The sequence below is a fragment of the Acomys minous genome (genome assembly GCF_964271855.1).
Source record: "Acomys minous genome assembly, chromosome: 14".
Lineage (NCBI taxonomy): Eukaryota > Metazoa > Chordata > Mammalia > Rodentia > Muridae > Acomys > Acomys minous.
This window is the reverse complement of record NC_140496.1, coordinates 55,970,494-55,996,345: the sequence shown is the minus strand read 5'-3', so window position 1 is coordinate 55,996,345 and position 25,852 is coordinate 55,970,494. Positions and strand designations below refer to the sequence as shown.

Genomic DNA, 25,852 nt, shown 5'->3' with positions numbered 1-25,852 from the left:
AGGAACATAGCTCAGAGTGGTTCAGAACTCTTTCATGCTAGGAGTGCACATTAAAGAGGCCAGGCCCTGGCTGGTTCTTTGCCCTCAGAATTCTAGCCATACTGTCCTCTACCAGCAGTCTTGTGGGGTGTGCCTAACCACGTGGGTAATATGCTGCGGGCATACATATGGGGCAGTACACATCCTCCTGGGTCAGGGGAGGAAGTCATTTGAGAAGAGGATGTTGGCGTCCTGGAAGTTGTTTTGCACAGACTTTGTGAGGTGAAGAAAGGTGTGCGCCCAATCCTCGCCATCCTTTGTGGTATTTTACCTTGTGGCATCCTTGCCCTGTAACTTCAGAGTGGAGTTTTCGCTCTTGAATGTGCTGCCTGTGAGCCAGGGCAAATGTAGGAATGGCGTTTTAGACCTGGGCCTAAATACCAACCCCTGGACTGTCAGTTTGAATGATGAATATCCCAGGGCGGCTTAAGGAAGACCTCCTCAGGCCCTGTAAGGCTAGTGAGGAAAAGATGGAGGGCCCTGGGGAAGCGGGTGGAGGGCGGAGGGGGGGGTGGTTATTGCTGACCGATGTCTTCTGCTTGTAACCCGAGGTTGGGCCTTCAGCAGCCATGTAGTGACAGCAACCATTTAGTTGACCAGCACCTTGACACGGTTTTAAATTACATTTTATTGGGGAGTAGAGCACATGCATGCCACAGTGCACATGTGGCTTCTTGCAGACAGGTTCCAGACTTGACTTATGGAACAGACTGTGACCCCAAGTTTGGTAACAAGAGGACACTTGCAGGAACTGATTCTCTCCTCCCACGTGGGTCCCAGGGACGGAACTTGGGTCATCAGGATTGTCAGCAGGTGCCTTAACTCACTGCTCCATCTTCCCAGGCCCACACTGTGGTAGAGGTAGACCAGGGCCCAACAGTGGGACACAGTAGGGCCATCTTGGTAGCCAAGACCCTGCAGAGAGCTCTTGATGGACTCTGTCCCTGCCTTGAACGGGGTAAGCATTGGCCTCGCTGTAGACAGACGTCATAGCAGGGGGCGTGGCAAGGAGGAGGAGCTGCAGCCGGGGGTGGCTGGTGCTGGGTTGGCTGTTCAACCTGGGCAATGCAATAATGGCCGTCACCTCATGTCATGTGTGACCCTGAGACTCCCCAGCTAGACAGCCTCCTTCAGTACAACCTCTCCCCAAAGCTGCTTCTAAAAGAAATGAAGGCCTACAGCCCTTGTCCTTCCTATCCCTCCCCTGCCCACTTTCCTCCCCTCTTCTGATGCTCACTGCTCACATCCCTAAACTGTTGCTGTTTTATGAGGACTCTGGAAAAGCCATACTCTCTTTACCTAAGGCAGAGTGTCTCCTACCTCGGCCATCCTTTTGGTTTTGGTTTTGAGACAAGCTTTCTCTGAGTAGCCCTGGCTGTCCTGGAATGCCCTTTATAGATAGGGCTGGCCTTGAACTCACAGAGATCCGCCTGACTGCCTCCCGAGTGCTGGGATTATAAGCATGCACCTCTACCACCTGGCTTTATCCTTTTGCTTTGATAAGGTCTTCTATAGAACCCTGGCTGGCCTTGAACTCAGCCCTGCCTCAGCTTCCCAGGTGCTGCAATTTCAGTTGTGCGTGACTCCCCTGCCAACCCTGTGGGGTTTGTTTTACTGTTTGGTCTAGGTAACACTGGCCGTTATGTCAAGAGGGTTGATTTACCCACCAGCATCTGGCCCTGCCTGGATGTGGTGTCAGTAGGACAGAGAAATAAGCAGGGGGTACTCTGTGCCACTGTCTGTATTTGGAACTGGCCAGAATTGTGGTGAATCAGACTGAATGGAAGGGTGAACGGAACGTGGTGATAAAGTGAGTGCCCAGCCCTCTGAGTAGGTCTTGGCTTCTAGAAAACACAGGTTGTTTCTTCTCTCGTTTTAATTGCCATAGAGTATTTTAGAACAAGGTACAAAATTTTAGAAATTCTCAGGAAAACTTCAAAAAACATAAAGCAGAATAGCCCAGAAGTCTGATAATAAGCTGTAACACACGGTAGATCTGTCTGGGTGTGGGGAAGGGAAGCCGATCTGTATCCTGCAGGTGGACGATTGTCTCCCCGGTTCACAGCACCAGGGAGAGTCACAAAGGAGCCACAGAGAAGAGCCTATGGGCCTTCTTGATCATTCACTATTTGCTGCCATGGGCGGGGTTTTAAGCAGATGTTGATTGGGCAGCAGCGCTGCTCACATTCTTTCCCCAGGAACCGTTGCCATGGATCTGTAAAAAGGAAAATGATTCCATCACCCCTCGCCCTGGGCTCCCCAGCCCCACATCACCTGACCTGCAGGAGCCATCTGGCCACTGTGGCGTGATTCCCTCAGGCTCTAAGGAAGGAAAAGGCTAGAACTGGAATCTACCTTCTTGCTGTACTTTCTTTCTTTCTTTTTTGGGGGGTTGGAGTTGGTTTGGTTTGTTAAAACAAGGTCTCCCTCTGTACTCCTGGTTGGCCTAAAACTCACTATATAACCCAGGCTGGCCCCAGATGTCATTCTCCTGCCTCAGCTTTCTAAGTACCGCAGTTACCAGTGTGAGCCATCAGCTATCACTTCCAACCCATTGTTTCTCTCCCTCTCCTCTCACCTACCTGGACGGACTTAACAGTCCCTTCTTTGCGCCTCACCTACGCCTAAGAGCAGCTGTATTTCAAGCACATTTCCTGGTAGGACCGAAGTCCTGTAAGCCTGTCTGCTGACCTGGACCTTCTCACCTCAGCCTGCCAACTTTCACTGCTCTGGCCCTCTCCCCCACAACTTCTTGGCTCCCCTACCTGTGCAGCCCCACTAAAGGGACCAGGTAGCTGAGACTGTTCCCATTGGTCAGGGACCATGGTCAGCGCCCTGCCCTGTACCCTGCCTGTGGACATCTTTCCTTCTGTTCCATGTCCTGCCTTGGCTACATCTTTTTGTTCTTCCTCATTCACTTACTAAAATAGCTGGAGGACTCCACTGAGATTTGAGGACTGTAAGAGAAATTGCCTCTTGCACTTCGGCTCTGCTTTTCTAGTGGGCAGACGCACCGGACATCCACACTCAACGAATTACAAGCTTGCAGTTCTGAACCCTTGATTTTCCTTAAAGAAATGCCCTCAGGAATCCTTTTATGTCTCCCCTCCCCCCGGCCTCTCCCATGCAACTCTCTTCTCTCCCAAAGCCCATCCTCACTAATTTCCCAAGCGTGAGCCCCAGGAGGGATCTTGTGAGGTGAGAATTGTCACATTGCCTCTGCCCAGGCTGAGGCTCCTTCCTGCCAAGCAGCATTAGGAATTGCCTCCCAGCTCCCACATGCAGGGCTCCCTTCCAACTACTGATCTTCACACCAAGCTCACTGTTCTAGAACCACGTGCCGCGGAGTTTCTGCTGCCGCTGTCTGCTTCCTCTCGTGAGTTCTGACTTTGCTTCCGAGAGACTTGAATACACACACAAGCTGCGGTCTGGATTTCCCAGACAGAGACTCCACCCACGCTCTGGAGCTCACAGTTCGAAACTCCCCCATGACTCTTCCCCAAGCTATGGCCTCATCTGACATGATTACAGACTTGGCACTGCACAGGATACCCAGAGGACGATGCCAGGCCTTGGTGTCCCCAGCCCTACGTACTCACTGGCCTCTGTTAGACAGGACACCGGGCGTACTTCCTGCGATGCATCTCGTCCACTCGTTCGAGGTACCAAGTACCTGGGAAGAGGTTTCTTGTGTCTCCGGGTGGAGAGAAGTTCACTGTGGGACAAAGAAAAAGAAACAGTGCTTACAAAGAGTGACCTGAGCGTGCAGCGGAGGACGCAGTGACAGGTCAGGACTGCCTGCAGACTCGAGGAAAGCACACTGCCAGGGGCTGCAAATCAGCTGTATTACACCATATAGAAGTAGGACAATAGCCGGGCATGGTGGCGCACACCTGTAATCCCAGCACTCAGGAGGCAGAAGCAGGTAGATCTTTGTGAGTTCGAGGCCATCCCGGTCTATAAAGCAAGTACAGGACAGCCAGAGCTACACAGAGAAACCCTGTCTCAAAAAAACAAAAAATAAGTAGAAATATATATATATACATGGAGGACCAGAGGCGCTGCCATTTTGGCCCTGATACTTGAGGTCTGCCTGGCTGTTCAACTACTATCCCAGGGACTGTAGAGATGGCTTTATTGGTCAGGTTCCTGCCTCATAAGCACGTCTCTCAATCGTACCCATAAAAATTATGACCCTAGCCCATTACATTCTGGATGTCTGATGACCACCCCTGGTTCCAGCATATAGGGTGGGATCTGGGGTGAATTGCTTTCTTTTCTCTTGCTCTTCCTTTTCTTACCCTTGTGGTAGAATTGCTCTCTCTGGTTCATTGTTTCTGTGAATTCCTCAGGGGACATACGCCTCCGGGAGTCTAGACGTTTGGGCAGATCCGACACACTAGACACCAGCTTCTCCAAAGGGGAACCTGGGAGGCAGAAGCAAGATTATTAGGCCTTCCTGTGGTCATTACCACTGGTGTTGTGAGGACCAGACACTACCAAGGGATTTGTAACAGAAGCCCTGGGTCCATGGCACAGTGGGGGAAGTCATGTAGCCACCACAGGCACTAGCCCAGACCAGCCAATCCCAGTTGTGGTCCTGGAAAGACCACACAGTTAATCAGCTGCTAATATAACCAAATATGGTCTAATGCCTCTGGACTGTAACGCCAGTAACTGGCCATTTGGCCCCAGCCTATCAGCTTACAGCCCCTGTGATTGCTCCTTAGCCCACCCAATCAAATTAGAAGATGGCTCTTAGAAGTCCCCTAGTTCACTATAAAAAGGCCGGGATGCCTTTGGCTGTGGTCACCGCCATTTTGTATGGACGGCTGACTCCTGCACGCTGGCTGTTTCTGTAGAATAAACTGCGCTTTGGTTTTGCATAATATTGAATCTGGGGTCTTCCTTCAGTGATTCTCAGACCCTTAGAGTGCTAATAGGCAGTCGGGGTCTGTAGGTTGACCCCACATGGTACTTAGATGCCAGATCTCAATTACAGTAGTGGTACAACAATCTACAGATACTGACTGGGTATCTCAGCTCCATCAGCTTCTCTTTAGGCAGTGAAACCAAACTGCTTCCTCTTGCCTCGTCTAACTGGTTTCCTAGTATCGACCTTCACTACGGCTGAGGAAGTGCTCACGTGTATAACCTTATGCACGAATGTCCTTTGCTCTTAGTCGCAACTTAGCTCCATCAAGACAGCCACCTGCGTGCCAAGGTGAAGCACAAGGTGGCTTCTTTCACCAGGTGGCACTTGTTCAGGAGTACCTCACAAGATGAGACCCACCTGGAGAAGCATCCTTGGCCACTCGAAATGAAAAGAAACTGGCTGCTAGCCCTGAGCCATAGGAGAAGGCGCCAATCCTGGAGCCAGCCAATTCCTGGGCAGAGTGGCTGCAGGTGAAAAAACAAAAACAAAAAAACCATAAAACATAGCCTCGAGAGCACTGTGTGCTGTATTTCATATAAAGCTTCTATGTCTAAGTCTAGTTTCAGGCCTGCCCACCTTAAACAACTAGAAATGCACTCTGTGCCCTCTACACAAAGAGGGACCTTTGGTAGAATCCAGAGACAGGCGGAATCCAGAGACAGGAGTATAAGTAACAAGTCTTGCCCAAAGGAGAGCAGACAAGGCCAAGACATGAAGGCAGGACTGTGAAGGCAGAAGCTTTCAGGTGCAGCCAAGAGGTGGTTAGACCAGTGGACTCAGTTCCCAAGTTTACTGCAATGGTTCAGAGTGTGTGTGTGTGTGTGTGTGTGTGTGTGTGTGTGTGTGTGTGTTGTACCTATGTACTTATATAGCTCAAGTTGGCCTTAGACTCTGCAGTTCCTCTACCTCAGCACCAAAGGTCTGGGATTGCAGACATTTTCTGGCACACATACCTATGACTCAGCTTTCTGAGCATTCCCTATCAGTAATTTGATCGAGGTCAACTCTAAGGGTCTTTGCTATGTAATATGCAGTATTTCCTTAAGCACCACAAAATAGGAAAGTCAGTAAAAGTAATAGTTAGTAGCACTTGAGCACCTTCTGAGCACTGTAATTTCTTTTGGGCAATTTTTATGAAAACTGTGGAAAGCATTCCAGTCCGTTAGTCTCTGTACTTGGACCAGTTGTTAACCACTGCAAAAAAGAAGCTTCCCTGATCTTGAATGAGAGCTGTACTAAGGGTAGGCATTTAGAAGGCAGTTTGATACCGTGCCTCTGTAGTAGTAATAATAGGTTCTCCTCTAGGGCCTAGACCTACCCAGCCATGTGTGGCTTACAATGCCAGGCATTAGTTCCCTTCTATGGAGCAGGCCTTAAATCCAGTTAGAAAGCTGTTGGTTACTCCAATAACATTTGTGTCACTGTTGCACTGATAAGAGTGCAATTATATCACACACTCCCACCCAAGGCTCAGGGAGCGTCACAGGAGAAGGGAAGAAAGATGGCAAGATCCAAAAATCAGGGTGGACTGTTCCAAATAGTGTCTCTTGGACATGGCAGGGCCTTTGCATTCGTGAACACCCATTAGCCCTGGTTGCCTACATAAGATCAAGTCAATCAGAATTTCTGCATTGGTAGGGAAAAGGCTTATGATGCTTTGCCCTTCACTGAGAAGCTGCCGGGAACTGCTGGCTGCAGAGGGAGGGGAATCGGTTTTCTTAATAGGTGTGACCCATGGTAGGTTGCTCATACTCCAGTGGGGGTCTCTATACCCATGTGACATAGGAAACACTAATTGGACTCTGGGTTATTTAAAAAAAAAAAGCAGGGCTAGAAAGATGGCTCAGTGGTTTAGAGCACTGACTGCTCTTCCAGAGGTCCTGAGAAACCACATGGCACTCACTGGGCGAGAAGCGAAGCCAGGCACCCATAGAGCGACGAGGTGTACATGTTCCCATTGTTCGTGGAGAGGTAAAGGGAGGCCTTGGTTTTCTTGTTGAACATGTCCAGGGAGGCCTTCAAAAGCGCCTTATCCACATCCTTGTTGGTGTAGGTTTCTTCCAGCTTTAGACCCCTGTGAGGCAGAGCAAGATGTTCACAAGAGAAGAAGCCCAGGAGCATGGCAGGCGATTGCTTCTGGAGAGTGTATATATATATATACACATATACATATATATTTTTTAATAACACTACTTAAACATTTGAAGAACTCTATGTAATAGTCCTATTATGGTTGTCTGGATAGGGCTGACCAGTGGCACTATTAGGAGGTGTGGCCTTGTTGGAGTAGGGGTGGTCTTGTTGCTGGAAGTGTGTCACTGTGGACATGGGCTTTGAGGTCTCTTATACTCAAGCTTCCTCCAGTGTGAGGCCCAGTCCCCTGCTGCCGCCTCCTCCAGCACCATGTCTGCCTGTGCCTGGCCATGCTTCCTGCCGTCATGACAACGGAGGACTGAACCTCTGAAGCTGTGAGCCAGCCCCAGTGAAACGTTGTCCTTTATAAGAGTTGCCTTGGCCATGGTGTCTCCTCACAGCAACAGGCATCCTCACTCAGACACCTGAGATGGCATTTACACACTTCTGCTGTGGCATTTATCCACACTTTCAGAGTTCATTAGGAACCTGAAAGGCAGACCATACGTACCACGCGCTCTGCTTCCTCTCTGCTCTTTCTTTTTACCTTCTTTCCCTCACCTAGTACGCAGGCCTGCTCCACCCCATGCCTCTGCTGACAGAAGGGCTTGGCGTCCTTCCGCTGTGGGAGAGACCCTCCTCCTTGCCCGTCCTCCACACGCCTAAGCCTCCACTTAACTAAGACCCACCGGAAGGCCTCCAGCCCCTTGTATAAATCGTTCTGTTTGTCACTGCTGGATGACAGGAAGTCGCTCAACATCAGCCGAGCCAGGGATTTCTGGACCATCTTGCAAAAGGGTGTGTGGAAGATCATATATTGGACATCGTCGAGGGTGAAAGGCTGGTTGTTCCCAGCTGGAAAAGAAAGCGCAACGGTGAGGGAAGGTGCCGAGAGCTACTGAGATCCATTCTTCCGAGACTGAACGATGCCGCGGGTCCAGATTCCCAGAGAGACAGTTCCTATTTCCAGCAGACGCACCCACCCATGCGAGGCTCTCTCACCCACCGCACTACGCCTTCTCTCATTCGTTCCAAAGGCATTCCTAAGAATCCCCTATAGGGAAAGATGAAGAAGGGACTGCCTGGCATGCGAGCGGAGATCCCGCTCTCTGCGCCCCCAGCCCCAGACCTTGCTTCCACTGATTTTGGATTTTCCTTCGGTAAGCTGCGTAGCATCGATCCAGGGCCCGCATGTAGCACTGGATGGAGAGCTTCCCGTCCACCAGTGGATACTCTGAGGCCAAGTTCGGTTTGTAGAAGTCGTATGCGTTCTCCATGTGGGTTCCCCTCAGCCCTGGAAAGGCGCACAGAAGGCTTCAGAGACTGCCTTAAGCATCAAGGAAGGGAGAGTCCTCGCTCTGTTCCTCACCGATGCCCAAGCCAGCCTTTTCAGCATCCTCACGTTGAAGATTACTGGTTTTAAAGGAGATTTATATTTCTCTCTCCACATCTTCATGGGATTCTCAAAATCTAGACTAGAAGGCAGACTTCTCCAAGCCTCACCTTATGTCCAGATTTCTTCTTTCACTGTTATGGCCGCCATGATCCCCTACGGGGCATTTGCCACACCCACTGCTTCGTGCACCATTATCCCAGTACATGACGAAAGCACCAGTCACGGCTTCTCTCTCCCCCTCTAAGCCCCTATTCCCCAGGCTGAACTGTCAGAAGCAAGCGCGACTATCCACCCCCAGCCCAGAGTGGTGTGTCTAAGAGTTTTTAATCACGATCTATGGCTTTATGACATACAGTCTTGGAAATGTTTATTACAAACCTTGCTCCAGGATTAAAGGGGCCTTGGGGCCGATCAGCATCGCCACAGCCCCCGCACCGCCTGTGGGCCTGGCGTTACCACTCGGGTAGACCGCAATGTCACCACAGACCACCAGGGCATAACGACCTGCAAAGACAGACAAGACAAGGCAACGAGTCATGACATCATTGCCAATTCTAGAGTAAAGTGAAGCCCCATTGTTGCTGAGCACAGTTTTACATACTGGAAATAGATGGAGCCAAACCTAAAATAAAATTTAAAAAATTATACATACACTAGTGAAACCTTTGATCCATTTGTATTTAAAATAACAAATCAGCCAGGCATGGTAGCACATGCCTTTAATCTCAGCACTCAGGAGGCAGGTGGATCTCTAAGAGTTCAAGGCCAGCCTGGTATGCAAAGTAAATCTAGGACAGCTAGGGCAATTACACACAGGTCCTCTGCTAGACCAAGTCCTCTAACCCTGAAGTATTCTCCAGGCCTGGTCTTGGTGTTTTGAAGACAGGGCCTCGTTACATAACCCAGGTTGGCTTCAAACTCAAGATCCTCCTGCATCAGCAAGTGGCGTGATGACAAGTCTGTGCCACCATGCCTGGCCAGGATTCCATTTCTCAATTCTCCTAAAACTTTGTGAATCGGTACTTGTGGAAACAATTTAGTTTTATAACAACCAACTCACAGCACCCATGTCTTCGAATGTCATCTAAACAACAGAACAAGGCATCGGGAAGAAATTACCATTTAAGCACAAGCTAGATACCCGTTATGCTCAAACAATCCTTAGGCATGCCAGAAAGGTAGCTACGAATGCCAACATTCTTGCCTGAAGACGCTGCCTCTAGGGAAACTTCTCTAGAACATTCACCTACTACAGCAGTTCTCCACCTGTGGGCCGCAAACCCCTTGGAGGTCGATGAACCCTTTCACAAGAGGCACATATCAGATATTCACATTACAATTCATAACAGTAGCAAAATTACAGTTGTGAAGTAGCAACAAAAATAATTTTATGGTTGGGGGGTCACCACAGTAATAGGAACTGTATCAAAGTATTGCAGCATTAGGAAAGCTAAGAACCACTGACCTAGGAGATGTGGACTTTGAAATTCAAACCCTGTTTGGACCAGATGGTAACCACAGGTCACCATAGCAGACATTGGTAAGATCCCCTCCCCCTTGAGTTTTTTCACTGCTGTGGATTGAGGTAAGTTCTTGAGCATGCTGGGTAAGCATTCTCCCACTGAGCCACACCCCTCGTGATCTCTTCCTTACAGAAGGAAAAAACTGAGACCCAAAGAATTTAAAACATTGATTCCAAATTACAAAGCTAATAAGTGGTAAGATAAAGCTTTGAGGGCCAGGACTCCAAACTACATTCACTGAAGTCCAAGGGCCTCCTTTTAGGAATTATAACAACACCAAGGAAAAAGTAGTGGGATTTTCCTTTCAATGTTGTACATGTGTATAATTGAAGAATAAATAATATCTATTTTTTCACTCTCAATATGAAAATTTCAGAAACTACAGAAAAACACCTAGAAGTCACTTAGGAAAATATCTTTAAATTTAGCTGTAAAACCAAACCTTCTGTCAGAGACAAAATCAAAAGATAAACTGAAAAGTGTTTGCAATACTTATAACAACAAAAATTTTTTTCCTTTATTTATAAAAGTCTCATTGGGGGCTGGAGAGATGGCTCAGAGGCTAAGAGGATTGGTTGTTCTTCTAAAAGTCCTTAGTTCATTTCCCAGCAACCACATGTTAACTCATAACCATCTATAATGGTGCCCTCTGCTGGCATGCAGGCAGAATACTCTATAAATAATAAATAAAACATCTTAAAGGATTCTATATTTTAAAAAAGTCTTTGAAAAAAAAAAGACAAGCTCTGTTATAGAAAAATGGCTTAAAATGGTCACATCGCTTGGAAGAAAATCTTGACCAGCCACACTTCAGACAGTAGGCTGAGACCCAGAATTTACCAAGAATTGTGGAAATTAAACACCAAGGAAACAAAAACATGAATCAACAAATGAACTGAATAAACATTTTCCAAAAAGATAAAGAAGGAACACAAGTGGCAAATAATTATTTTTAAAATATTCAATTTTCCTAGCCATCAGGTAAATGTGAGTTAAAATGACTCTGAGGCCAAGCCAGTCATGATGGGTATCATCAATAACTCTATCAATAAATGCTGGAGAGGTTGTGGAGAAAGAGGAATCCTTATTTGGTGTTGGTGAGTTAATTAATTAAAATTAACAGAGACACTGTGGAAATAAGCTTGGAAATTTCTCAAAAAATAAAGATAGAGCTACCATATGACCCAGCTCTTCCACTTGTGGGCATGTACCCAGAAGCCTCCGTACCCTACCACAGAGATATTTGCACCGTCGTGTTTGTTGCTGCTTTATTCATTATATTCACTTTATTTACTATAGTGAAGAATTGGAGTCATCCCAATTGCCCTCAACAGCTGAACAGACAATGAAAATGTTGACTTCTATAAAATAGAATACTACTCAGCTCTAAAGAAAAATAAAATCAGTTGGGCGTGGTGCACACACCTTTAACCCCAGCACTTGGGAGGCAGAGGCGGGCATATTAAAAAAAGAAAAAGAAAGAAAAAAAAAGAAAGAAAAATAAAATCACAATGTTTGCAGGAAAATAGGTGGACTTTAAAATGGTAAAAATATATAATATTAGGGCTGGAGAGATGGCTCAGTGGTTAAAGAGCATTGACTGCTCTTCTGGAGGTCCTGAGTTCAATTCCCAGCAACCACATGGTGGCTCACAACCATCTATAATGTGATCTAATACCTTCTTCTGGCCTACAGGAGTACACTTAGAGTGTTGTATACATAATAATAAATAAATAAATCTTTTAAAAATGTATAATATTAAACAAGGTCACATGATTTCAGAAAGAAAAACAAACTCATGTTTTCCGTCAGATGTGGAATTTAGTCAATAATGTTTGTATCTCTGCATCCAGATGTGCATGTGGGCAATAATAACATGCAGATAAGAAAAAAAAGAAAGGCTAAGTGCTAAGGGCTAAGTGCTAATGGCATGAGTTATAAAGCTAATTCTATTTTTAGTTCTCTCTCTCTCTCTCTCTCTCTCTCTCTCTCTCTCTCTCTCTCTCTCTCTCTGTGTGTGTGTGTGTGTGTGTGTGTGTGTGTGTGTGTGTGTGTGCATGTTCACAGACGCTGGTACCCTCCTAGATTGCTGCCTGCATTACATATTCGGTCAAGGTCTCCCACTGAGCCTGAAGCTTGCCATCTTGGTCAGGTTAGCTAATCAGCTTTCCCCTAGGATCCACAGGCTCCGCTTCCCCTGGGGTTACAGATGTCCCTCCGTGCCCACCCAGCTTTATGTCGCGATCTCGGATCCAAACTCTAGTCCTCACGTTTGCACTGCAAGTGCATTAACTATTGAGCCGTCTCTGCCGCCCTGGCCTCTTTACTTAAAGCAAAGGACATTGGATGATGTATCCCCTAAGATCCATGGCCAACATTAGAACCTTAGAACTAGCTTTGTAATTAGTATTCACTATGGTTTTTAAGCCTTCCTGGCCTAATTTCAAACTCAGTAAATACAGAGGCAGCCAAGGTCACTCCAGGAGACTGCTGTGGCAGTTTGGCTGAGAATTGCCCCCATAGACTCATGCATTTGAATTCGTAGTCACCAGGGAGTGGCACTGTTTGAAAGGATTAGAAGGTGTGGCCCAGTGTCTCTGTTTCTGCTGCCTATGGGCCTCTCAGCTACTCCTTCGGCACCGTGACCACCTACCTGCTGCCAGCTTTCCAGGGACGCTGGAAGGTAATGGACTAAACCTCAGAAACTGCAAAAATGGATGCTTTCCTTTATAAGAGTTGCCATGGTCACGGTGTCTCTTCACAGCAATGGAACACTGACTAAGACAGCTACATTCCTGAGTGAGATTAGTTACCTAACTCTCCTGTCTTTTTCCCTGTCCCCCACCCCACCCCCACCCCGACACGGGGTATCCCACTATTGTATCCCTGGGGAAGGATGTAAGATACAAAGTGATGTTAATATGTTTAACAAAAGCCAACATTCAGGAGCAGGTTCTGGAAAAGACGGTCTGTTCACAGTCCACCCTATGCTTCTCTCAGCCCATCCTGACCAGAGTCCACCCCTTACCATAGAAACTTACACACAGACATCTTTGCCTCAGAGACTTAGGAGGTGATTAAGAGAACTAAGCACCGAGAGATATGTTGGATTTGGTTTGGAGTTTTACCTCTACACACTCACTGCCTCGGTGTGATATTTAATCTTAGTTGTCACCTCGATGAGATTTATAATCACTACGAAAACAAACCTCGTGAAGGATTCTCTTGTTTAGGTCAACTGAAGTAGAAGAAGGGTTCTAAAAGTGTGTGACATCATGCCGGAGGCTGAGGTTCTGGACTAAACAAAAAGGAGAAAGAGGGCCAAGCAAAAGCAATTATCTCTCTGTGCTTCCTGACTGGGGAATGCCCTATAGCCTGCTGTCTCTAACTCCTATAGCCATGCCTTCCCCCATTGTGATGGACTGTGCACCCTCAAACTGTGAGCCAAAATGAATACTTTCTTCTTCCTTCCTTCCTACTTTCCTTTCTTCCTACCTTCCCTCCTTTCTTCCTTCCTACCTTCCTTCCCTCCTTCCTACCTTCCTTCCCTCCTTCCTATCTTCCTTCCTTCCCTCCTTCCTACCTTCCTTTCTTCCCTCCTTCCTACCTTCCTTCCTTCCCTCCTTCCTACTTTCCTTTCTTCCCTCCTTCCTACCTTCCTACCTTCCTTTCCCTCCTACCTACCTTCCTTTCTTCCCTCCTTCCTACCTTCCTTCCTTCCTACCTTCCTTCCCTCCTTCCTACCTTCCTTCCTTCCCTCCTTCCTACCTTCCTTCCCTCCTTCCTACCTTCCTTTCTTCCCTCCTTCCTACCTTCCTTCCCTCCTTCCTACTTTCCTTCCTACCTTCCTTCCTTCCCTAAGTTGCTTTTGTCAGGGGAGCTGTCACAGCTGCAAGATAAGGTTAACTAGAGTCTCATCTATAATCAGATGCAGAACTCACACCACACAATAAACTAACATCTTCAAGAACATATCTAACTAGCTGCATAAAGCTGCACCTAGCTGCATGGCTAGTGCCACTGTTTTTTTGTTGGGTGATCATAGCAGGTGTATGGATAAATAACCTTTCCCTTTTGTGGTAGGTACAGAGTTCCCTGGAGAGCTGAGAAGCAGAGCACAATGTTCAGCCTGTACTCTAAGAACCACACTCCTGTAATGTCCCGGAAGCACCTACCATCCCAGTAGCTGGACTCCATCCAGTTGGCGGCATTGAAGAGGGAGGCGGTGCCACCATAACAGGCATTGGTGGTATCTATGCCCTCGATGTCAGTGTTGCCTGAATCCTGGAAGAGTTCCATGAGCACTGTTTTGACAGCCTTGGACTTGTCAATGATGGTCTCAGTGCCCACTTCCAGGCGGCCCACAGCATCCCACGGCAGCTTGGTGCGCTCCATCAGCCTCTGCACCACCGTCAGGCACAGGGAGTTGATGTCCTCCTGGACTGAACAGAAGCCCATGCGGGTCTGGCCCAAGCCAATGGTGTACTTCCCAGCTTCCACGTTGTTGAACTTCTCCAGGTCAGTCTGGTCCACATACTGGGCTGGGAAGTAGACCTCCAGGGCAAGGATACCCACATCTTTTGGCCAAGTATTTGTTTTGGCCAAGGGAGTGGGAGGGATTGTAGAAAACCTGTGGTTAAGATAACGATTGTAAATCTACTAATGATCTTTTGACACAGTTGCTTCAAAAAACAATAACGTGGCAATCATTTTGCTTATGCTTTAGTACGTTTTGGAGGTGTGTTGTCGAGTGAAAATTTAGTAGTTATAGCTGTTGAATGGACCCTTTCATCCTCTTACCCTCCATAAAGTCTACTTTTCCTAGAAACATAGCTACACATAAGGATCGTGATCACTCTTTGTACAATAAATGCAAGTCTGACCAGACCCTCAGAGTGTAATATTAGTGCTGACTGTCAGTTTGATGGAATCTGGGATTACACAGGAGACAACCCTCAGGCACATCTGTGAGGGATCTTTGAGACCAGGTTAGCTTCTAGGCAGGTCTATGAAGGATTATCTTGATTACTTTAATTGAGCTAGGAAGGCCCACCCTGGAGGGGTGGGGCACTCTTCCCTGGCTTGGTCCTGGGTTGTATAAAGAGGAAGAAGCTAGTGAGCATAATGACTCGTGGTCCTCTGACTCCTGACTGCCTCAAGCTCCTGTCACTGTGACTTCCCCACCATGGTGAACCGACACCTAGAACTGTAAGCCAAAATGTTTCTTTCATTAAATTTCTTTGGTTAGGGTGTCTTGTCATAGCAAAAGGAAAAGCAACTAATAGAAAAGCCTTTATACCTTTTCTCTGCTTGTTATTTTAACTTCTAGGAGTATGTGTTGTTTTTGTCTTATTTTGTTTATCTGTGTGTCTTTTGTTGTTGGTTTAGATTTCAGTTTTGTGAGTCAGGATCTCTTATTTTACCCCAGGATAGCTCAGAATTCTGCATTTTCCTGACTCTGTCTCCTGAGTATTGGCATTATATGAGTGGTGGCTTAAACGAGGATGGTCTCCATAGGCTCATATATTTAAATGCTTGCTCATTCTAGAGTGGCACTGCTTGAGAGAGATTAGGAGGTGTGGCCTTGTTGGAGTAGGCGTGACTCTGTGGGAGGAAGTGGGTCACTGGGACGGCTTTGGTATTTCAAAAGCCCAAGCCAGTCCCTGAGAGTCTCTCTCATTTCCTGAGGTCTGTAGATCTGGATATAGAAATCTCCTCTACTTCTCCAGCACTGTGTGATTCTGCCTGTGTGCTGCCATGCTCGCCACTATGATGATGGACTAAACCTCTAACACTGTAATCTAGCCCAAAGTAAATGCTTTGTTTCATAAGAGTTGTTGTGGTCATGGTGTCTCATTCATAGCAACAGAACACTGAGACAGCAGGTGTGCACTGTCACATCTGGCCACATTTATTTTTTTGTACATTTTGTATATTAGAGTCTTTAAAATTTTTGTTGTTTTTTAAAATTAATTAATTTATTTATTCACTTTACATTCCAATTGTAGCCTCCTCCCTCTTATCCTGCCAGTCCTACCCTCCCTTCCTCTTCTTCTCTCCCCTCCTCACCTATTTCTCAGAAAATAGGAGCCCTGCCCCCCAGCCTATCCACCTTAGTCCATCAAGGTGCAGCTGGACTGAGCACATCATCTTCCCCTGTGGCCTGGTGAGGCAGCCGCACCAGGGCGGAGTCATCAAAAAGGAGGCAGCAGAGTCAGAGATAGTCCCTTGCTGAAAACCCAGTGACCTGAATTCAATACCTAGGATCTACACAGTGGAGAGAGAGAGAGAAAAAAAAACAACTCCTACACACTGTCCTCTGACCGCCACCCATACACTGTGCCACAGACATAGCCATATCCATACACGTGCACGCATTAAATAAATGAATAAGTACATGATAGAAACTCCAAAAACAGCCAAAGAAATATATCAAGCTACAGATAAGGAAATCTTCATTATACCAATGGCAAATTTCTCAGCAGAAACCATACAGTACAGTAGAAAATGGGGTGATATATTTCAAGTTCTGAAAGAAAAGAATTGCTAACCAAAAATATTATACTCAGCAAAGCTATCCTTCAAAGATGACAAAGAAATAGTCTTTCCAAGATAAGAAAAAGCAGGGTATTCATCACTGACAAATTACATCTAAAAGAATTCTTATAGGAATTCTACACTGAGGTGACAGAAGATGGCTGCATTATGAAGACAGATGGAAATGTATAACTCAATAGTAGAGCAAATACACAAAAGAGGAAAAAGAGAAACCTTTCAGAATAGAAAGCCACGAAATCACTGCGACGAAGAAAAAGAAGGAACACAGGTCATACAAATGACCAGCAGAACATGTAATAGGAAAGTACCCATATTCAATCCCCCAGTTAAAAGCTGTAGATTGGCTGAATGAATTAACCCCAAGTCCTGATGATACACTCTCTATAATAAACTCATTTCACCACCAAAGACACACATAGACCAACAATGAGAGGATGAAAAATGACACAGAAATAGAACTCCAAAGACGACAGGAATTCTTATGCTCATGTCAGATAAAATAGACAGTAAAGTCTATACAGAGATGAAGAAGGTCACTGTCTAATGATAAATGGATCAATTCAACAAGAGGAAAAATTATATATATATATATATATATATATATATATATATATATATATATCACTCAATTCAGGAAGGTGAATTATATGAAGCAAGATTACAGATATAACTGGAAAAACAGGTTCTAATACAGTAATACTTGAGGACTTACCACCATCACTTTCATCAATAGCCAGGCCATTGAGATAGAAAATCAACAAGGAAACAATGGAGTTCACCAGCACTATAGAGCAAGCAAATTGAACAGATGTTGACAGCACATTGCATATAACAGCTACTGTTTCTGGACAACAATCTTAATGCAAATGAACATGGTACATACCAAAACCTGTGAGATACAGCAAAACTGACCCTTACAAGGGAGCAATGTGCCTACATCATATAAATAGACTGTGAATGAACAACTTCTTGATGCAATGCAAGCAGCTAGAAAAGTAAGAGAAGGAAAGAAATAACAAACAGCAGAGCAAAACTATAGCAAAGTAGAGATCAAAACAATAAAAGGAACAATGAAACAGAAGTAGTCTTTGAAATAATAAATCAAACTGACTGGCCTTTAGCTTAATAAATCAAGGGGGAAAACCTGCAATGTTGGGTACAGGAGCTGTGCTGATGCTCACCATCTAGCAAGTCCAGCCAATCAGAAGCTCTGGTTCAGTGGAAAAATTTTGTCTCAAAAATAAGGTGGAGAGAGATTGAGGATGATATTCTGTGTTGACCTCTGGCCTTCTTATAAGGTACACACACACACACACACACACACACACACACACACACACACACACCTCGCACATGTACATGTGAACATTTAAACTTATACACTCACACATTTCTAAAAACAGAATGTCCCTCTACTCAATATGACCTACTATAGATTCAGCAGATATATGTTAAAATATCAATGACATTCTTCACAAAGGGAGGGAAAAACAGCCAGTACAATCTTTAAAGAGAAAGAAAGAAAGAAAGAAAGATAGAAAGAAAGAAAGAAAGAAAGAAAGAAAAATGCCAGCTGCCTGAAGATGCTCGGCTTCAAAAGGTACAAACCAGGGCATCGAGGTGTGCACCCCAAATTCAAGTACTTGGGAAGCTGAGACAGGAGGAAGAGACTGGAGCAAGCCAGCCTGGGCTACCTAGCAAGTTCCAGGTCAGCCTGTTCTACATAGCAGAACCTTTCTCAAATAAAGCAACAACAGCATACTACAGAGTTATGATAACTCAAGCAACATAGCTCTGAAATAGAAACAGACACATAGACCAATAAAGCAGAATAAAGAACTCAGAAACAAACTCTGACTTTCATAGCCAGCAAAGAAGAAGCCATCTTCTTACTGAAGAAACGAAGCTTCTCATTGAGTGGTGCTGAGAAAACTAGGTATCCACACACAGCAGGAACTGGACCAAGTCTTTCACTCTACAAAAATCCATTCAAATTGGGTGAAAGACCTAAATGCAGAACTTAAACTCATAAATCTACTAGAAGATGAACATGTTAATCTTGGCAAAGACTCATCTTGTTTTGATTTGATTTGTTTGAGACACAATTGTACTGTGTAGCCTGGACTGTGTGTTCACTGTGCAGCTTAGGTCAAACTCAAAGTCACAATTCTGCACGTGTGTGTATGTGTGTGTGTGTGTGTGTGTGTGTGTCTACGTGTGTGTGTGTGTGTGTGTCTGTGTCTGTGTGTGTCTCTGTGTGTGTATGTGAGTCTATGTGTGTGTGTATCTATATGTGTATGTGTGTCTGTGTGTGTGTGTCTGTGTATGTGTGTCTGTGTGTGTATGTGTCTCTGTGTGTGTGTGTGTGTCTGTGTGTGTGTGTGTCTGTGTGTGTCTGTGTGAGAGAGAAGGGGGATGGCATGTGTGTAAAGGTCAAAGGTTAACTGTGGGTGTCAGTCCTCTCCTTCCACAACATGAATCCTGGGAATTGAACTTGTGTCATCAGACTTAGCAGCAAGTGCCTTTATCTGTTGAATCACCTCCCTAGCCCTTCAAATACTTTTTTTAAAAGGTTTTTGAGACAGGGCTTCTCTGTGTAACAGTCCTGGCTTTCCTGGATTTGCTTTTGTAGACCAGGCTGGCCTCGAACTCACAGGGATCCACCTGCCTCTGCCTCCCAAATGCTGGGATTAAAGGCGTGCGCCACCACCACCCAGCTTTTAAGATTCAGATACTTTTAAGACTCCCTCCCCACCCCCCAAGTCAAGGCAAATATGATTACTTAACACTGAAAATGCTTCTGAACAGCAAATGGAATAATGTGAGAACAGAAAGACAACCTCCAGTGTGAGAAAATATTTGCAGCCTATTCACTTGAAGGGCACAACTCTCCGAATGTGTTGGACCAAAAGGACTTGACAACAAAATCCAATTATTTCTGTTTTTAAATAGGCTAACACCCGAATCCTCATTTTTTCCCCCAATGGAGACATGTACAGACACACTGAGCTTCACACATCATCGAGGTGATGCAGAGCAAAGGCATGAAGTGGAGCATCACCACAGTGTGGCTTCACAGGTACCAAACGCAGTGAGGCTGCAGAGAGAGGAAGCTGTGAGAGCTGGAGAGGTAGACGGCTCAGTGTGGGGAGGGGCTTTTACCCTGAAGCCCCGTGTTCTGGCTGCCAACCATGACGATCGGTGCTGAATCTCAGGAACCCACACGGTAGAAGGAAGGACTCCTGCAAGTTGTCCTCTGACCTCCACACATGTGCCATGGCACACGCACCTACACACATGTGCTCTTAGTGAATGTAAACATGTTTTTGTTTTGATCCCAAGTATGGGATAGGAAAAGACTTGTGAGAGAACAGTTGATGTTTATCCACTTAGAAGTTGAAATCACTATGTGGGTGGGGGAGTGGGTGGACTTGGTTTTTGCCTGCTGAAACACGTCCTAGAACAGACTGAGAGGATATATATATATATATATATCTCCACACCAGGAGGCTGGGGCTTTTTGGGTCTTGGTATTGTTTGGTTGTTCATCGCTCCACTTCAAGATGCTCCTAGAGAAACTGCTCCAGAGAACACTGTGGGACTCTGGGTTCTGGCTCCTGTTCCCAGTTCCACCAACAACTTTGGTGGAATTGCTGGTCTGCTGGCATCCTGCCGACTACACCAGGGAACTCGCTTTCAGGAATTGAATTCAAAAAGGTCTACTTTCTCTATTCCCATAAACCTCCTTTCTCTCCTACCTAGGGTAGGCAGGTTGGAAGGGAGGTATAAACATTAAAGAACCCCAAATAAAGTAGATTTGGAAAAGGTGGGGCCTACAGTGCTCACGTTCACACCCAAGTTTTAAAAAGAAGAGCCTTTCATAGAGGCGATGAGGATGTGAATTGGTCCAGTACAGTTGTACCACCAAAAAGCAGAGCAGAACTGCCATGTGATCTATGAATCTCAATAATGGGTCCATGCCCAAAGGAACTGAACTGAACAGACATCTTGCATGTTCACACATAAGACACACTTGCACACTTATTTCAACACGACTTACAATAGCCATGATAGAGACTCCCTTGTGCTTTCCACTGACAGGTGAGTGTGTAGACAAACTGTGACGTATATGCATGGTGGGATGCTATTTAGCCATGAAGATAAAATTCCATCATGGCGGCAATGTGGCTGAGACATAGGTTAGGCACAGAAAGATGAAGACTGATGTTCTTGCTCACAGGTGGTAGCTAAGACTTTGATCCCAAAACGGTAGAGACGAGAATAGAGACACGAGAGCCATGAAAAGGAGCAAGGAAAAGAAATGGAGAGAAGACGCTGGTGTGTACAGGGATACAACTGCACATGACAAATACGTTGTGTTATGTTTGTTTGCTTGACTTTGTTTTCCATGATGCTAGGGATAAACGTAGGACATGAACACGGTTTTTTGGGGGGCATCCACAGCAAGGAGAAGTGACTTCCAATGCCCTATGACACAGCAGGATCATTATGACCAACAACAATGAACCGAGTATTTTAAAGTAGGGAACAAGGAAGACCTTGAATGCTCCCAACACAAAGAGATAGGAAAGGTCTGTAAGGATTAACTAAGCCAATTGGCCTGATCTAGTCATTGTGTGATGTGTATGTGCATTTAAGTGTCACACCATATCACACAAGAATGGGCAGTTACCGTGTGTCCATTAGAATTAGAATACACCTCACCCCCTTCAGAACTGTGCAACCCCTCTCTGTGGGTGAGCTCTGTGTTCCTCTCTGTCTTCGTCCCTTTGAGCTGTTATCCTAACGATTTATTTCTGCGTACGCGATTAGCCCTTGGAATGATTTAGAAACCTCGACTCATTTTTACTGTGTACCACTGGTTACTCCCCCTCTCTTCTTAATGCACGAGAACAAGCCGATCCTTTCCCTTCTGGTTGCTGTGCTTGCTTGTCTTGAGACAAAGGCTCACTGTGTAGCCCAAGCTGGCCTTGAACTCATGATCTTCCTGCCTTAGCTTGGATTGCAGACATGCACCAACACACCCAATTATTTTCCTACTTTTCAAAGGGAGTTTTTCCACTATCTTCCAATCTGTTTTCTTCTGATTGGGGCTCTCAATATTTATCGGACATTCTCCATGCAGAGCTGACTCACCATAGACTAATATAGATACCCTTTGTGCCGACAAAGTGGCAGGCATTTTATAGTTCCTTGTGCAGCAGAGCAGGCCAACCCGCGGCAGCACAGAGGGCTGAAAGTGCAATTCCAAATGAAGACCTGGGAAAGGTGGTGGTGGTGGTGGTGGTGGTGGTGGTGGTGGTGGTGGGGGGGGGTGTGCGGAAGCAGAAGTGGGGTGGTGGTGTTGGCAGGGGTCAGTAGAAGAGGGAGGAGAGAATTTCTTTCTTTCCTGTGTCTTTTCAGTTCCCTTCACTCAGGATTTCCAACTCTGCTGGGGAAAGTCTGTAGTTCCCCGCCATGCCAGCTGCAAGGCCCCCTCGTACAGGTGCCCATAGGAAAGTGTCTGAAACCCGTACCTTCCTTCACCCTAAACGCTGTGAAATGATGGCTCAGCAACTCCCCAGTGTTTCTTGTCTTAGAAATAAATACTCTTTCTAGTTTTTGCCTTGGGCACCTGGCTTTCCCAGCACTCTCTGTACCACGGAGTCTATGGTTCTTACTGGGTGCTTCTCCCCACTTGTCGTTCTGGGGGCCCACAATTCTCCCACCAGGAGAGTCCATTTTTTTTTTTTTCTGAGACAGGGTATCTTTGTGTAGCCTTGGCTATCCTGGACTCACTTTGTAGACCAGGCTGGCCTTGAACTCACAGAGATCTGCCTGCCTCTGCCTCCCGAGTGCTGGGATTAAAGGTGTGAGACACCATGCCCAGCAAGGAAAGTCACCTTTAAAGACCCCAGTGAGACAAAAGCGTATCCTATGGTCACAAGATACTGAGGCAGAGCAGTCTGTGCTTACCAGCCTCTGACGAAGGAGGGAGGGGACTAACTTATTTATTTGGTGCCTTCCAAATAACTGGAGTTTGAACTTTCAAATATTTATGGGGCAGCATCCCCAGGATCAAGAGCTAATGGTTAGCTAGTGTTCGGAGCTGCCAGCTTGGATGCTTTCCCACAGGTTCCTTTCTCTCTCTGCCTCCTCTGGGCTCCACATAGAAAAGATGAGATTCAGGGAGAAGTCCAGAAAGCCGTAACATTGTCTTGGCAGAGATTTCCTGGATGTGGATTGCAGAACCTTTAAGACAAGTACCACACAAAGGCTTCCTTCTGGAAGCACCCAGGCACTTGGCTAAGAGTCCGCTCCTCATCCTGAGCTTCCTCCAAAGGATGATCACTGCATTTAATTTACACCTGCCTGATTTTGCTGCCAAGCTCAAAAGTCTGCACCACACTCTTATTCCTTCCTTTCGCCTTCTTCCCTGTGGGCTCACAGCTAACTATCTCACGCTCCATGCAGAGAAGGGTACTGCTCTGGGGAGCTACCGAGAGAAGAGGGCAAGGCTCTCAACATCCTTAACGGGGGTGAGGAAGATGTGTAGTACATAGCTCAAGTGCAAAGACTGGCGGGCCGGCGAGCAGCGGGAGTGGGGGGAATTAGATGGGCAGGTGTAGGGGGGTGGGGGAGGAGATGGCGCACACCACAAAAGGGATATAGACAAAACTGTGCAGTGTAGAAGAAGCACTTTTCCCTGGGTGGGAAAAGCAAGGAGGGCTTCATGGAAGAGGCTGAACTCGAGGTCAGCCTAGTTTATTTGTGTGTGTTTTTGTAAGTGTGGTTGAGGGGCACACGTGTGGCAGTCAGAGGACAAAAGTGCGTTCTCTCCATCTACCATGCTCTGGGGATTGAACTTCGGTCCTCAAGTTCGGCAGCCGGCACCTTCATCCGATGAGCCATCTCACCAGCTCCCGAGATCAAGCTTGAGGGACAGGTGGCCAGTTTTTTGTCCGTGAAGGAGTGGGGTGTGTGAAGGGGCAGCGGCCTCAATGGGGGTGCATGGGCAAGCTAGGGAATCCTCACAGAGGAGGGTGTGTAGGGGGCATGGAGCTTATAGCTGAGAAACACTGAGTCGCAAATGCTTAATATCGGGGCAAGGAAGCAGATGCTGGGGCAGTGGTCATTCTGGGGTGGATTTAAAGCTGCTGTGGTTCTCAACATGTGGGTTGCAACTCCCTTGGGGTCTCATGTCAGATATTTACATGATGGCTCATAACAGTAACAAAATTACAGTTACAAGGCAGCAATGAAATACTTCTATGGTGTGTGTGGTGGTGGTGGTGGTGGGGATGTCACCACAACACGAGGAACTGTATTATAGTCTCTTGGCATTAGGGAGCTTGAGAACCACTGGGCTGGAGCAGAGGTGACCTATAAAGAACACTAATAGTTCAGGCAGTGAGCACTGGGGTTAACCCTGAGGGCACCAGCAGGGATATGGGAATACGGATGCCAGAACAGAAACCGAAGAAGTCACAGATTGTTTCTGAGGACAGAGGCCCACGGTTGCTTAGCGAGCATTTGTGCCAGGCACAGAGGGGACTATAACTATAATCCCAGTGCTCTGGAGGCAGAGGCTGGTGGATCATTATGAGTTCAAAGCTAGCCTTGGTCTACATAGTGAGTTCTAGCTCAGCCACGTCTACCTAAAGAAGCCTTCGCTCAAAAAAGTGGGGGATGGTACTAGGGAATGGTCACCCCTAGGCAGCCTTGAAACCAAGTCCCCACCTCCTCACAAAGGCAGAAACAAGCTGTATTCTAACCTGGAATAGTCCGTTGAAATACAGTGCTTTTACCAGGGGTGGGAAAGTGGAGATGATAGTGGGGTCGTGAAGAAAATCAAGAGGTCAAAGAGCATTTCCCTCCCCTCCCCCACCCCACACCCACATCCAGGCTTCCAGGAGAGCAGGTAAGGGAAGACACAAAGCAAAGCTTTTTCCTAAGTGTTCGGTATTCGTGGATATAAGTGGAAGAGAAGGCTAAGGACTCTGAGCTCAGTGGACAGTGAGCAAACAAGAAAAGAACACACAGGCAGTGGGGTGCCAGAAGCCAGAAGCACAGATGTGACCCATCAGTTCTGAGCAACCACAGTCACTGGAACCAGCCTGAGGAGTGTTTACAGAGAAAGGAGGCATGTGCGTTCTTCTTGAGAAGCACTTGCATCTCCCATCCCCCATCCCCAAGACACACACATACAATTTCTATCTTCCATCTCTTAAAACTGAGGGCTGGAGAAACGCAGCTTCTTCACTGTGGTCTGTTCTAGATCTTGCTGCAGGGAGGAGGTGAGCTAACACAGCAGCTGCCGGATCCCTGAGTTCTGCCTCTCCACTGTAGCTGGCAGAGGAAAGAAGGCTGCTTTTCCTAAACAGAGAGCATCAGAGGCTTAGGTTTAGAGAAATGGTTCTCAACCTATGGATCTTGACCTCTTTGGGTCAATTAGTGAGACTGAAAATACATCCTGCATACCAGATATTTACATTAGGACTCACAATGGTAGCAAGGTTACAGTTATGAAGCAGCAAGGAAGATAATTTTACGGTTGAGGTCACCAAGCATGAGGAACTGTATTAAAGGGTCGCAGTTAAACTTGTTTGTTTATAACGGAGGGTAAACTTTGCCAGCTTCTGACTGGGATCCTAGTGAGTTCTGGACAGGTCCTCTGCCTGCTCTTTCCTGGTCCCCATGGTGCTTGTCTGAGAGTGACTCAGTATAGACCCTCAGAGCAGGTGACTCACCTCTGCTGGGCTGCTGAGAGCGGGTGAGCAGGTGTGAGCGAAGCCTCCTGCATCACTCTCTTCACTTGCAGGACCCGCCTTGCTGGAGCCAAAAGCCGCTGCATCTCTAGGGTATCAACAGAATGCCAGCAGTCCACAGCTCTTGGGAGAGATGCCCAGCAACTGTGGGCTGGGCTTTATACGTCTCTAGAACTCCAGCCTCCAGAGGCCCCGCCTCAGCTTATCGAGGCCTCTGCCTGCTCCGGAGAAAACTGGGCCAAAGGTCTCAGAACACAAGCAAGTCAAAGAAAAACATCTCTAACATGTACGTGGCTGCCCTGCTCCTGCCTGGCATCTAGCTGGCTGGCTCCAAGACTCCCTTTGTCAGCCTTATTTTTGGTCCAGCTATGGAAGCTTGCATGCTCCTTCTAACACATCCAACAGTCACCCAATTTGTCTCCCCAGGCCCCTGAGTCCCCTGTTGAATGACTTACGATTCCTCACCCTCTCTGTGCTGTGAGATGTTGCTCTTATCATT

The 25,852-nt window shown here is 46.6% G+C and overlaps 1 protein-coding gene across 6 annotated transcripts; it reads right to left on the bottom strand.

Annotated features, from left to right (window-relative positions):
• Positions 1-643: 643 nt before the first annotated feature.
• Positions 644-25,507, bottom strand: HMGCS2 (3-hydroxy-3-methylglutaryl-CoA synthase 2). Of its 6 annotated transcripts, none has more exons than XM_084756566.1 (10): positions 25,336-25,507; positions 14,203-14,657; positions 8,883-9,008; positions 8,238-8,402; positions 7,798-7,963; positions 6,879-7,049; positions 5,333-5,439; positions 4,341-4,466; positions 3,635-3,754; positions 644-889 (listed from the first exon to the last, which is right to left on the bottom strand). In XM_084756566.1, the coding sequence occupies exons 1-9, from the start codon at positions 25,437-25,439 to the stop codon at positions 3,648-3,650; spliced, it is 1,527 nt and encodes a 508-aa protein (XP_084612692.1). In that variant the 5' UTR covers positions 25,440-25,507; the 3' UTR covers positions 644-889; positions 3,635-3,647. The 6 variants fall into 6 exon arrangements, with proteins under 6 accessions (XP_084612692.1, XP_084612690.1, XP_084612694.1 ...); XM_084756564.1 differs by having other exon boundaries at positions 3,639-3,754; XM_084756568.1 differs by lacking the exon at positions 644-889 and adding an exon at positions 930-1,097.
• Positions 25,508-25,852: the final 345 nt, after the last annotated feature.